The sequence below is a fragment of the Hemitrygon akajei genome, chromosome 10 (assembly GCF_048418815.1).
Source record: "Hemitrygon akajei chromosome 10, sHemAka1.3, whole genome shotgun sequence".
NCBI lineage: Eukaryota > Metazoa > Chordata > Chondrichthyes > Myliobatiformes > Dasyatidae > Hemitrygon > Hemitrygon akajei.
The window spans coordinates 146306088-146321418 of NC_133133.1; the positions used below are offsets into that span (position 1 = coordinate 146306088).

General features: G+C 40.6%; 1 protein-coding gene across 3 annotated transcripts in view; it reads left to right on the top strand.

The window, feature by feature from the left end:
• Nucleotides 1-5685: 5685 nt before the first annotated feature.
• The window catches only part of wnt5b (wingless-type MMTV integration site family, member 5b), a 136361-nt gene continuing 126715 nt past the window's right edge, over nt 5686-15331 (top strand). The window contains exon 1 of one of the 3 annotated variants that reach the window (XM_073059269.1): nt 5686-6885. In XM_073059269.1, the coding sequence (XP_072915370.1) occupies nt 6880-6885 (6 nt within the window). In that variant the 5' untranslated portion in view covers nt 5686-6879. The remainder of the gene's footprint in view (nt 6886-15331) is intronic. The other 2 variants (XM_073059270.1, XM_073059271.1) reach the window with 2 other exon arrangements.

The window sequence follows — 15331 nt, forward strand, 5'->3', positions numbered from 1 at the left end:
GATGGGTGTTTGCATCCAGGAACCCACCTTCCCCACCCCTCCATCACCCTTCATTGAAACACTGTAGCTGAATGCTCGGTATGCATTGGAACAAACATAGCAAGCCTACTTTGATAACATCTTCCAAACCATAGAAACTTAGAGCCAAGAAGAACAAAGAAATATACGAAAAAGTCACATACCATTGCTGAGTCATCCAACTCGTTCACTTCTCAATACATGGAGCAAGGAGCGTAACTTCACCGAATGATCTGCAGCAATTCCAGAAGGCCTCACCTCATATGAAGCATGATTGAGGATGGGCAATAAATGATGATCAACTAGAAACTTGAACAAATAAAATAAAGTACTTTATGGAAGATTTCAGAGAAGTTACCTGTATTTGGGAAAGTTTTAAAGTGTAGAGACAGCATGATTTGAGAGGAAGTTTCATTGAGAAACTGAAGGTAGGAGAATACACAAGGCTGAAGACACTGTAAAGGTAATACAGAATGAGGCAATGATGACAAGGGTTTAAAATATGACTGGGGGTAAAAAGATGACAACTGTTTACCACTAAGAGTGGCGAGAAATTTAAAAATGCTTCGGATGGTTTGGCATATTGAAAACTTGGAGGTGTGGGACAGCAAAGAGGCCAAAGGGAAATTCAAAATGAATGATTGGGTAAGACTTTAAGTAGCAAAATTGGTAGGGTAGGGCAGGAGGAGGAAGCATGGAACAAATTTTTGTAATGGACAGGAACCAGGGTTCAAAGCTCAGCCAGGGCAGAATAAAATCCTGAGGTTGTGTGCAATCTGGTTCTGCTAATGAGCAGCTGAGGTCAATGGTAAGAATAGAACTTTTGATTCACTAAGTTACTTTTTAAAATGTTCTGTTAACATTTCATAAATCCTTATTCATAAATCCCTCGACTGTAAGCCCTACCACTCAGCAATATTATTGTAGTTCATCTGACGTCCAATTACAAAGGAAAATAGATTTACATTCCCTTGAATTCTAATTTGGACAGCACATGAACGGAAATAGCCGTGTGTCCTAATGTAGGGTAATATAGTTTCATCATTAAGAGCAACATTTAAAGTCTGGTTGTTTTAATGACCAAGACAATTCCGTTTTGAGTGTCGAATGAAATTAATGTTCTTGCTAGATTCTCCAAGTTAATAATTAGCCCTGATAATTATTTCGGGATGCTAGACAAAGTGTCCATAATTATATGCGCGAACGCCATAAAGTTTGTTCCTATTACTCGATCTTTTATCACACCATTTCTTAAAACTTGTTTTTTTTTATTTCAGTCTTATGCAGTACATTGTTCTGATGAACTAAACATCAGTCAGATGGGAAACAGACCGCCAGTCGCTTATTTTCTGTCTGTATCAGCTCTTACAAAAATAAAAACTCATCGTTCTATGACTGACAAAACACATTAGTATGGTAGTTATTCTGGTATGTATTAAGTAAAGTAACTGGAAGAAGGAAGTTGCACAGTTGGTTCTTTGGAAATGCGGGAAATTCGGATTGCACGTTCACAAACCTGTTGCCCTTTCACGACACCGTGCAACTTAAAATGTAAAGTATTGGAATTGCCATGAACTATCTCCATACCTTGTCATTTTTTGTATCAAATTGGCTAAACTCTTACAAACGTCCGCAATAGGTAGGCTCGTTACCATGTTAAAGCTCATCTAAGTGAACAAGAGTTGGTGCAGAGATGTGACGTGATTTCTCCAGCTCCTTCACTTTTATAAATTGAGTGGAGGGGAAGGATTGCGGCTCGGTTTAAAATGGAATTCTATGCAACTGAATTAAGGCCGTGTTGAGGAAACTACAGCAATTGTTGTTTTGGTCATTGTATTAAGGTGGTTAACAAAATGATTTTGTTAGGACATTATTTTAAATGTAGATTCTTGGAAATGAAGCGGCTGATATTTAGAAGAAGAACCAACTCCAAATCCACGTCCACTCAGACCGTCTATAGGACGAGCTCTTTGAATGGGGGAGGGGAGTTGGTGAAGAGGAATCCCGTTTAACCAAATTTGCACGTTTTCTGAATTGACGCGATTTGACTTGCCAACGGCATCAAACAAGTTGAATGAAAATCCTAGTTCAAGAACAAAATCCTAGTACACTGCCAAATTAGTCATTGGGATACGGCAAATCTACCAATGCCCTCCACACATTCAAATGCTTGGAGGCATTGAAATATCTTTTTCAAAATAAGTCAGATTATGGATAATGCGTCCTCCATTCTAACCCGTTACAAAGGAGAATGTAACTCTGGATGTAGGATGAGTTTAAAATAATGAGTTTGATGCTGTAGTGGTTTGAACGGTAGAGTTTTATTTCCTCCCTCTTAACCATGAAGTTAATGTGTCTACAGAAACAGAAGTTTACACGCGGAAGCAGACGAGACCAAAGACTAGCTATCGACAGGGCTACAAGTGTTTGCAAATGCCTTACTTTGGAATTACTTTTCCACGTATCTGTCTTATCTGGTTTAAATAAGAGAGCGCCACCTTAGGGCGTGGAGCCATATCGAACCGCTTCACGCGGGATTCTTCCGCAGGGCGGGCACGGAATATTCCCACCTGAATCTCGGGATGAATAACGTTAGTAAGAACAACGACAATGTGTGTTGTACCTGAACTGACAAAATAGTTCTACGAACAGTCAATAAAGAGCCTAACCTCTGTTACATTTGCTCGAGGTTGAAGGAGATTTCTTCTACTCCAGTTCCGTGGGTTCTGGGGTTTCCGTAGAGTCCTATAGAGTCATGCGGGAAAAAATGCTATTATCCTAACTAAGTTCTAGTTCATTTTGGATTTGATATCCTAACACATAAGTTAACTTAGATAAGCAGTTTTTCTCCAGTTTAGTCTGAGTCAACATAATGGGACATATGTACTGGAAGAACATTGTATGTGCGCAAATGCCAGCTTTGAGATGAGGTGTCAAACCTTGCCCATTTTAGGCAGGTCGGAGATCCCGCCATCTTCAAAAGTCGTGGCCAATATGTATTTCGAGATTAATATTACTGAGTTTAGTTGAGCAGTAAAACTGATTACACGTCAACCTTGGTTATAGCGTGTTTTAGTGATGTGCAATGTCTTTTCCAAATTCGCAAGTTCGCAATGACTGCAGTACCGTGTTTTACAACAACTGAATTGAATCATTAAAGAAAATCTTCTAGATAAAGTATTGAATAAAACAGCTCATTTGCTAAGTTGCTCTCAACAATGAATGCAACCCCGGTTATAAACAAATTATGATTTTAGACCAGCGGCCTCTGGTTCCACTGGATGTTTCTTGGTATCAGTAGAACAGCTCAAGTCACAAAATCAAGAGTTAGATACCAATAATGTGAAATTCTACATTATCTCTTAACGCCCAATAAAACATTTCCCGATAAATGAAGAATGTCATGATTTATTTTGTGAAGTACACTCAAAGCGGAATTTCTTAACACATTGTTATCCCTACGCTTTCCACAACGCCCTTCTCCTTTTAAAAGTTCCAAGGATCATAGGATTGAAACATACCGGATAAAGTGGGCTGACCAGCCATCCTAGAATTATTGCCGCAGAACACTACTGTATTCCATTGCACCTGTTCCTTCGTCCTCTTCCTTGTCATTATGAAGACACAGAATGTGGAATGAGATTACTTTGGATAGCTGTCGACTGTTTACTATTGTTTCAATGTAACAGACTGCGGGGGGTGGGGGGGGGGGGAAGATAAACAGTCTTAGTTCCTGCTTTGATTCAAACAAGAAATCCTTCTGAAGATTATTATGTATAACCCATCCTCGCCATTTCAAAACCAACAGCTGGTTCGTTAATCTCTTAACGCATAAATGAAATTTACGGCAGAGATACTAATTGATTCTTGGAACCAAATACACAATTCTTTGTTACTTATTACTTGTTTATTTGAGGAATTAATGGTATCAGCAACTTTGTTTAAACATTCCAAGAATCGGGAATCATTTGTTAGCTTGCTACGCACTATTTGAGCATCATTCATTCGGCAGAAGTGAATAAAGGAGGACAGGGATTTTAAATTTACTTAGAGATCCAACAGATATCATGTCTCCAAGGTGTAATTGGGGGAAATAAAACAAATGCGATAATGAAATTCCACTGGCGCTGTCTTTTTTAAATTCAAACATCGTTCAACAATAATAGTTAAAAGCTGTTGTTCACGGCCAGTTAATAACTTTGCGTCGTCTCTACAAAATGTAAGAGTCGGGTCCATTTATATTTGGTTAATGCCATATTTAGTAAGATTATTAAAAATTCATTGACACGCCAAGGTATATCCAAATGTGTTTCTCCGTACAGTGCAGACGTATGTTTTTTTTTTGTCTTGAACTTTGAGCAGGAAGATCAATTTTCTGCAAAAGATCCAGTAAAACTATTGAGTCGGGTCTTCAGAGAATGCTTATTTCGCAGCGACATGAGAATTGCATGTAGACGAGAAGACCTGATCTGTTTAAGAGTTTTCGCATGTCCCGAATGCTTCACATTTGGTTAAACACTTTTTGACCTGTGGCCACTTCTGTAAGGTAACAAACACAAAACAATTTATCAAGCGCCTGAATGGCATACAAGGAGCAAGCCACAGATGCAACTTGGTGCATTGATTTGTTTTAAAGTACAGACCGGTATCAATAGACATCACGACATGCTTATATCCACATAGGTAAGGTCCACTTTCATGTATGAATGTCGCAGCTGTAGGTGTGTGTACTCTTACAGATATGCACATATATAATGGGCACCCCTATGTATTTACAAATATATTCCATGTTTCTGCTTTCACCTGTGTTGATGTTTGAAAGGACCTACACATTACATTCGTAATCACTAACAATAGGTTGGTTTAGAGATTCATTTGAAAAATAATGAACTGTACTTCTGTGTGCTCGAATACAATCGTTCACCAAACCATGAAAGGAAGTAGAGCGTTTGAAAGACTTAAACTTATCAGAAAGTTGTTGAAGCTTCTTACAATCGATCATTCAAAACAAGATCGATATTGTGGTCAAAATCAGTAAATTTGAGTTTGCTCCCCCAGGAATTGCGCTGCTGTACATTCGGTTAGCAATGTCTCACAATTCTATCAACAGATATGACTTTCTAACTTCTCATTCTGGAGTAATTTGAATGCTTCAGATAAAGATTTCAACCAACGATATTAACCTGACGAATAAAAAAAAACGGGAGTTGAAGACTCGAAGACTGGACAAGGGAGATGACGGGAATATCAGGATAATTTTGGATGTGGTTATGTAGTGTATATGGCGAAGTGAGGTAAAATTGAAGCTGTCTTTTAAATTATCTTTATCTACTTGATTTGCGCATTATTTTCTACTCATGTCGTTATTGGAGAAGAACGTGGCCAACTTTAAAACAGCACCGATAGCAAAGTACACCGAAACTTGAAACCTTAACCTTTTTTCGCATATACTTATGATAAAATGTATCAATACTAACTTTCCCTCCTCATAAGATTTTAATTAAGTTTTGATACTAATAGTACATCGGTTTTTATTGTAAATTACTTGGATATAATTCGAGATCCGGGGCAGTCTCGTTTTAAGACGCTAACCTGTCACTGGGCTGTGCGCAGAGCAGCGGGGGCGATGACTGCGCAGGCGCGGCTCTCTGGCTCAGGTAGCCGCGTTGAGCTGCGTTCAGTTGAAGTCAGCGAGCAGCGCCTTGCGTATCGAGTCTGCTTCACTTAAGCAGCTTGACCTCCAACCACCGGAGCTCGTCACACAGGAGCCGAGGGAAAGGACAATATCTCCTGCTCAAAGATCGAACAGAAGCGACTCGAACTTCCACAGATCCAAAGGCAGGAAAGAAATCGCGCCAGTTAGAGAGAGGGGATTGAAATACAGGGGGGAAAAAAAGTTGCTGTAAACTCCTACGAAAGTTTGCAGAAGTTTCCATCCTCAGCTATGCACGTCAGTGTTAAACCCGGACCCGGCTGCAAGTGACCGTAAACCAAACGCAATTATTTCAGTGTTGGATGAGTTACTTTGTCGAACTAAGGGGTACTTGTGTGCAGCAAAAGAACCCGTTAGTGGTAACAGGGAACTCGGAAAGAAACACAAGCGATCGCAAGTCGGTAGACTGGGAGTAAGGGTTGAATCTGTACGCTGTCTTTAGACAAGGCTGCTTAGAACAAAACAAAGCCGAATCGGTGAGAAAATCGTGAGCGCCCTGCGAGCTGTTCCAAGTAAGTTCACGTTTTTTTTCTGCAATTCATGTGGACAGCTGACCGTGAAATGGCTGGACCGCGGTGCAACCAAACCAGGCTCTGACGTACAGGTCTGGTAGACTGAAACGGTGCCGAACAGATGAAGTGACACTCGATTTGAGAAGGAACTAGCACTGCTCCTCATCTACCAAAAGGAAGGTACGGTATTAATCAAAATTAAAATCTCAGATTCAGTGCTCGAAAACCCAAAAAGTAACGTGTCATAAGGCAGGGGTAGGATCAAAAGGACTCCAGGACGGAAAGTGACAAATCTGGAGGGAGAGAAAACCAGCCAGAGTAGGAAGGGACAGAGATTGGCCGAATGCGTGTGAGTGGGAAGTAAGTGAGTGGAAGTACTGGCGGAGGAGCGCCGATCTCTCTGGGCTGGTGTTGCTCTGGAGTTATGGCTCCCAACCTGAAAGAGCTTCAATAACAGGTGCAACATGCTCACACAAGCCAGCTTCAGTCCTCGTACTGACTTGGAATCCTGAGAACCAACTCCGTGGGCATTTTCATCCTTAACAGTTTTATTGCCATCCAATACACTGCTTTTCAAGAAAAGAATTCTGATTGGTTTAAAGAGCCTGGAAATTTACCAGTAACTCGGAGCTGGAAATGCAGGTGAGTGTGCGGGTCCCTCCGTGCTGTTTAATGAAGATTCAAACATGAATGAATGAACCGTTGCCACGCAATTCCTGTAGGTTGTTTGCACTTGAGAGGAGAATGTTACGGAAAAGATGCAGTACTGTATTGTTCTCCGGCTACACTGGTGTTTGTTTTATTATGCCAGGAGATGCGTGTTTGCAGAGTTGAAACAGCATTTAATAAGATGCCTTTCTCCCTCAATCCAATTAGTTCACATGTGCTCTTGTTACATTTTAATTTATAATTACCCCAAAGGATGCCATCTAACTTTTTTTTAAAAGAATATGGTTGTGTTTGCTATATGTTTCCGTTCACCTCTTCAGAACATTTTGAGGGAGTGCTTCACCCGAACAGCTGAGGTGGAATGGGAACCCCGTGTAAACAATCATCGGTGTTAGTGGAATTTATTTGCATTGCAGCCGCGCCATTTAAAACTCTCGTTCAATACACTGGCTTGCACTTACCTCCTTGTGCACAATACATTCGTTCAGATATTTCATGCAACTTTAATGGATTTTAAGTCACGGTTGGGTTTTGGTTCATTCGCGAATACACATTTTACAAGTACTGTTTCTGTTAGCTTTTGCCTAGTTTGAACTTCGCTGCAAAGAGCCTAACCTCTGGGGTTCCCTTTGCCAAAGTATCGGTCTGTAAAATCCAGTTCTCATTTGTGGAAAATTTGCATCCAGGCGGACGTTCGCCGCTGCCTGCCCCCAAGATCTTCCTTTGTTGAGAGGATAACAAACATTAAGAACGATTTTTTTTAATGGGAGAAGTCAGTTTCTTCTCGGAATGTGCCCTCCATCTGTAACGCCGCAGCCGTTGGTTGGCTGCGAGAGGCGAGGCAGCCTACGCTTGTGGGTTTTGTTGGCTGGAAGGCTTGAGAACATTAAAATACGGCACACTTCGATTAAAACGCTGGAACACTAGACTGACGAATGATCTCTGCCGGCTTCACTGACTGGGATACGACTTGTGAAATTGATTCCCGTGTGTCGGGGAGGCCCAGGGTGGGTTTAGTGACCTTCCCCCTATCTCATATGTAGCGGCTGTGTCCTTGTTTGGGGGAGGGCAGAAAGGGGAATGGTGTGCGGGGACCAGGCCGTCGCTCCAGCACATTTCCCGGCTGACTAAAGTGCTCTGTGAAGAAATTAAAACAAAAACACACCGAGCTCTGGATCAGCGCTCACAAAATGTCGCAGATCGTGCCCGCAGTTTAGGGGAAGATGGGTCTCAAAACTTTCCTTGGAGCCTTTGTAATGAAACACGTTAAACTGGCGCTGATTGCGTGCGCCTAGGTAAAGCATCGTGGTTATCAGATTTACACGATCATTTCATTTACCAAATACGGGAGAATGTTGAATAACATGGTTTTGGTTGAAGTAACGCAATACAGTATTCTTTCAACCATTGAAGTGAACGTCATAAATCACTTTATTTTAAAGGCGGCAGAAGGTTTCTCCCGACGTGCGGTTCCACACTAACCCAAGATAGGTGAAGCGTGGAGGTACTTTAACTGGTTCAGATGAAGTCAATAAAGGGGACAATGATGTCTAGTACAGTTGATTAAAAACAGGTCTGCGCTAAGCCAGATAGCGGCCCAGATCCAGACTAGACCCCTCCATTTCTCTCGCAAAGTAAGGGTTTCCATTTAGCGGTGCGCCGCTCTGCATCCTCAATGTGCCAGTTAGCTATCACCGTGCAATGAGCTGAGCACAAATTAAGGAACTTCTGAAAGGGGCATAAGGTGCCGAATTTATCTCCCTCAAAATAAAATGACAAACTAATCTTATTGGGTGTAATATTCTGATTTGCTCCCAGTTGAGTTTTATATCTACCAAAGAGATCAGAGGCTATTTCCAGTGCCGGTTAGAGAGACAGACTAAATTTGTCAGACCTGTTGGGGATTTTCGTGAACCATACCGTGCAGGTCTTGGAACAATTGCCGACGATTTTCCATTGTACTCGTTTGTAGACAGAACTGAAAGTTAGCAATGGCTAGTCAGATCATCAGCGATAAAAATAACACGTCTCTTTGAAAGGAGAGTATAGAAAATATCTCGCAATGAAACATAACTGAATGGATAGTCGTGGAATGGGTCTCAAAGAGGGGAAGTCTAACCAATGGAGATTACAAAATGAGTAGACAAGGGTAATTGATCATTGTGATTTACCCAGATTTCCATGGGGTTCCAGGTGAGAGACACCTGAGTAATGCGAGGCCAGGGGATAAACGGGGGGGGGGGGGGGGTAGATAAGGTACTGACACCAAGAGCGACGGAAGGATAGCTGTTCCAAGTGACCTGAAGGTGGGAAGTGAGATTTGAAAGGATTCAGTGCTAGAGCCATTTGTGATTTACATTCATTCATGGACTTTAGATTCAAGGTCGCTTTCTTCTTATAAATTTGCCAAAGTTAGAAGGATAAGAGTTAAAAGGATCAAAAATCGCCTTCAGCGAACTTGGCTGTGTAATTGGAAGTGATTTTCAACAAAAGTATAGATGTTGGAGAAAAGCCACATTTGGAAGATAAGAATTAAAATGGGAAATAGAAATGGATGACAGCGCACAAACCCTAACATGTTAATTTCTGGTTAGTAATGCCAATTCAAAACCAAAAACTTAGCTTATAGTTGCGAGCGTTACAATTGAAACAAAGAACTTAGACTAAAACTTGGTAAAACCGACCTACAGACATCAGAGGTTGCAAATAAGATTTACAAGGGTGGTACCATAAATAAGATATAGCTAAATGTGAAGAATGTAACAGAAAATGCTCATTAGATCAGGCACTATCTGTGCAAAAGAAATGGAGGCATTGTTTCAGGTCAAAGACCCTTCGTCATAACGGAGAGAATTAGAAATTACGTTATGAAGCGTCTGTTTCTCTTTCCACTGATACTACCTGACCTACTGTTTGTTTCCAAGATGTTCTGTTCTTGTGTAAAATTTCCAGCATCTGCAATTTCGTTTTGATTTTTCAATTAAAGGGATGGTTCTATTGAAAACAAAGGATCGGGGTTGGTGCTGGTGGTGATCTACTACAGGCCTTTACAGTCACACTGCATTTATCAAGTCGATAACAATGTTTCAAAGTGTGGCGACGAATTAGACCAGAAGCCACTAATTCAGGATCGTCACCAAAAATCAAATAGGGAATCCAGAAGAACTGAGAGTGCGGATAATGTTAACTTGATGCTGTAAGAAGTGGTTGAACCAACAGTGTTGTAGCTAAGCAAGTAATGTCAAAAGAAAGAAGATTCCGCGGTGGTAGTTAGATGAGGCAGGAGGTGGACGTGGAGGCGTAGAAATGACTTTTAAGACAATAGCCCGATCCAGTGCTCCATTCCTTGTGCCATTCTGTGAAAGTGTGTAATTTTTGCTAAAAAAAAAAGTCATTTTATGAAATTTAACGAGGTTTTGAATAAGCACGGAACCGAGGAAGAAGAGACTCTAGGTAACCAATCGCACTCAAGTTCCTGATTCAGTACCAAGTTTGTTCATCCGCAGAACTCCGGGTGATGATCGAAAAGTAAACAAATGCCCGATCTAACCTGTAGTGAATGTTGCCTCTCACTGGCAGAACTCTGTTACTGCATCCCTGGTCCAGCCTGAGTGGAATTTTGGGGAAAATATTTTCTACCCCGTGTTTAAAATGGTGACCTGTTTAAAATATGCGCTATTGAGTTCCCCATTACATCCCAGTTCTTCTAAAGCAAAATTTAACTAGCAAGCAATGAAGACTGATATTCAAAGGGAAACCGCATTCGTCAATAATAATTGTTTGTTTGGTCCACAGCCCAGGTATTATTAATCCTGCTCCGTTATACGTAAAATATGATCAGTTCGTCTTCTGCTCAGTTCTACCATCTAAGCCCTATTTGAAAATATGAAATCCGTGTGTTATTCCTGCGTGACTGACAAATTTATGAGAATAGCTTAATATCTATGCCAGAATGGAGTGTTTATTAGTAGTTTGCATTTATCTTTTGGCTATCTGGTCTCCAAATCTCTGAATTCAAAATCTTCTTAACCTGAATTCCTTCCTCACCACCCCTGCAGTGTTCTTCACCATGCCATCACCTGTGTATTCCTTAGCCTCCATAAAACTTTGCCGTACTATTTTTTGAGATTCTTTTAAAAGTTTTTTTTCTGTCGCTCTCTGTAAGTCCGTCTTCAAAACTCATGATTTCAACTGCTGAAAGTTCTGCACAAAATACTTCGGCTTGCAGTTCTTTGGGATGGCCTTTAAGTTTAATTATATCTTTAAAATGGATATTTCAATGAAAATGTCTATTTGTGTCCTCTTCCTTCCCATTCTCTTCTGCGCTTTCCTCTCTCAGCCTTTGCCTGTTTTCCCTCTTTCTCCATGATATATATTCCTCAATGATACATGGAGACTTTGTCTTGTGTAACTCCCTTTATAAATGCAATTTTTATTGATAACGGCTTATGTTAGTAAAGCTCAGGTCACTAATATTTGAATATACACTCAGTGGTAACTTTATTTGGTACACCTTACATCTGCTCGTTAGTGCAAATATCTGATCAGCCAATCATGTGCCAGCAACTCAGTGCATAAAAGCATGCAGACATGGTCAAGAGGTTCAGTTGTTGTTCAGACCAAACATCAGAATGGGGAAGAAATGTGATCGAAGTGACTTTCACCATGGGTTGATTGTTGTTGCAGACAGGGTGGTTTGAGTATCTCAGAAACTGTTGATCTCTTGCGTGGCAGTCTCTATAAAGTTGTCAGAGAATAGTGGGGAAAACAAAAAAAAATTCCAGTGAGCAGTAGTTCTGAGGGAGAAAGTGCCTTGTGCATGGAACATTGAAGTGGATGGGCTACAGCAGCAGAAGACCATGAACATACACTCAGTGGCTGCCTTATTAGGTACAGGAGGTACCTAACTAATAAAGTGGCCACTGAGTGTACATTAAATTGTAATGTGTCAGGAAACCTACTGTTTTGGTCACTGTTAATAAGAATTATCTCAAAAATAGAACTTGGCAAACCTGTTCATTTTGCTGAAATTAGTTGAAAATCTGTAGTAGATTTTCTTTATTCATTTAATTACTTTGAATGATATAACATCTGAATTACACCCCATGTTGTTTGCATTGATGCAGTCCATTTGGTTGTACTGATGTGTAAGTGTTTTGTGTTTCGTACAGCTTATTGACCTTATGTACAGGTACCTGTTTGTAAATGACCCTGAATACTCATTGGGGGCATGAACATAGGGGTGAAAAACATCTAGGTTAACCTGACAAGAAATTGAAATCATGAATCAACATGAACAAAGCTAGTTGGCTGAGACTAGTTAAAAATTCAATGAACCCGTTCAAGCAGCTATGAGAGATACTAAAACTGAACATCTTCTGTGTTAATAGTGGCCTTTTCTAATAGCTAATCCAAGTATTACTAAAATCCCTATAATTTGCAGGTTGTTATTAAACACCTGATAAGTTAATGCATCTGCATACATTCTGCCTTCCTGTTGTTTCTAACTGTATTTCATCCCTAGGTTATACAGCTTCAACTAAAACTACTTATGATTTTACATTGAAACTCTCACATTAATTCAAAGTAGCTTCACAGAAAAAGAAATTACAACTCAGAGTTAAATAATTATGCTGTAAGTAACTTAATTCTTTGACCGATCTTTACATGATATTATGAACTACTTCAGTGTTATTTTAGTCAGTGGTAACTATTTAATTGTATCCAGAACATGAGGCTTGTAACTTGGCAGATTTGAATAGCTAGGAAGTGAGACACTTGCAAAACATTTCTATTCTCTGAATGCTTATTACTGAAATACTTGGTGCAATAAAGCATCCCATAATTATTGATTCCCAAGATATTAATGTTAGGAGACTCAATAATGGCAGTGCCTTTGAATTTTGGTGGGATTGTTGAGCGGGTCATTGACTGCCGTCCACCATTCACGGATGTTATCCTGGCCCTGCTGTGCACAGATACAGGCAGTGTTTTTCTACCAATAATCAGAATGAGTAATACCAAGCCAGATCATATGGATGGTTAGCTGACAGGCCTCCAGAGGACGGCCAGTGAGCTGCATTGTACAGAGCGCACTGCACAGATTTCCACACCTGCTCGCTGCAACAGGGAAGAATGGAACTTGATGGAGTTCAAACACTGGTGCAACAAAGCTCCTACTCTGTCTCCAGACCCACCGTTAAATTTGGTGGGGGTAGTGGGGGTGGGGGAAATTCCATAACAACCTGAGCTCAGGGACTGGATGCAATTTTGTACCTGGTCCCTTGACACTAGCACACCTCTTCATTTTAACCCTCATGAAAATGTAAATGAAAGTAAGTTTTTTTCCCCCCACTTACTATTACTATTTAATTTGCATGTGTTAATTCTGATGAAGTGCCATCTGTGATTCTGTCAGAATGCCATTGGGCTGTTTTGAACTGCTCACTCTGTCAGCTTCATGGGTTCACTCAGGCCTGGCCAGGAGGCCTCATTGTTGCTGGGACCAGGCAGCGAAATCATTTATTATGGATGTGGGACGGGAGAGGGAGGTGTGGCCCAGTGTTGCAGGGCCCCTATCATCTGCTTCATGTCACTTATGATCCTGACAGGGTTGTATATCATCATTCCTTCATCGTCCTTGGTTGAATTTTAGGTAAGCTCACCTTAACCAGGAGAACAAGGGCTTTTCACAACTTTTCCAACATTCCCAAATTTCGAGCACAAACTGAAATGATGGTTAATAAAATATACAAACCCCATTTCCAGAAAAGTTGGGATATTTTCCAAAATGCAATAAAAACAAAAATCTGTCATATGTTAATTCACGTGAACCTTTAATTAACTGACAAAAGTACAAAGAAAAGATTTTCAATAGTTTTACTGAACAACTTAATTGTATTTTGTAAATATACACAAATTTAGAATTTGATGGCTGCAACACACTCAACAAAAGTTGGGACAGAGTTAAAATAAGATTGAAAAGTGCACAGAATATTCAAGTAACACCGGTTTGGAAGACTCCACATTAAGCAGGCTAATTGATAGCAGGTGAGGTATCATGACTGGGTATAAAAGTAGCGTCCATCAAAGGCTCAGTCTTTGCAAGCAAGGATGGGTCGTGGCTCACCCCTTTGTGCCAAAATTCATGAGAGAATTGTTAGTTCAAAATGAACATTTCTCAACGCAAGATTGCAGAGAATTTAGGTCTTTCAACACCTACAGTACATAATATTGTGAAAAGATTCAGAGAATTCAGAGACATCTCAGTGCATAAAGGGCAAGGTCGGAAACCACTGTTGAATGCGCGTGATCTTCGAGCCCTCAGGCAGCACTGCCTAAGAAACCATCACGCTGCTGTGACAATTATAGCCAGCTGGGCTCGGGAGTACTTCGGAAAACCATTGTCACTTAACACAGTCCGTCGCTGCATCCAGAAATGCAACTTGAAACTGTATTACGCAAGGAGGAAGCCATACATCAACTCTATGCAGAAACGCCGGCGAGTTCTCTGGGCCCGGGCTCATCTCAGATGGACCGAAAGACTGTGGAACCGTGTGCTGTGGTCAGATGAGTCCACATTTCAGCTAGTTCTCGGAAAAAACGGGCGTCAAATTCTCCGTGCCAAAGATGAAAACGACCATCCTGATTGTTATCAGCGAAAGGTGCAAAAGCCAGCATCTGTGATGGTATGGGGGTGCATCAGTGCCCACGGCATGGGTGAGTTGCATGTATGTGAAGGTACCATTGACTCTGAGGCGTATATTAGGATTTTAGAGAGACATATGTTGCCATCAAGGCGACGTCTCTTCCCGGGACGTCCATGCTTATTTCAGCAGGACAATGCCAGACCACATTCTGCACAGACTACAACAGCGTGGCTTTGTAGACACAGAGTGCGTGTGCTTGACTGGCCTGCTTCCAGTCCAGATCTATCTCCTATTGAAAATGTATGGCGCATCATGAAGAGGAGAATCAGACAACGGAGACAATGGACTTTTGAGCAGCTGAAGTCTTATATCAAGCAAGAATGGACAAAATTTCCAATTGCAAATCTACTACAATTAGTATCCTCAGTTCCAAAAGGATTAAAAAGTGTAATTAAAAGGAAAGGTGATGTAACACAATGGTAAACATGCCTCTGTCCCAACTTTTGTTGAGTGTGTTGCAGCTATCAAATTCTAAATTTGTGTATATTTACAAAATACAATTAAGTTGGTCAGTAAAACTATTGAAAATCTTTTCTTTGTACTTTTGTCAGTTAAATAAGGGTTCACATGAATTAACATATCACAGATTTTTGTTTTTATTGCATTTTGGAAAATATCCCAACTTTTCTGGAAATGGGTTTTGTACATCTTTATACATTGACACTTAATAGCTCATTTAACTTTATTGCTTCAGCTTTCTGTTTTTATTT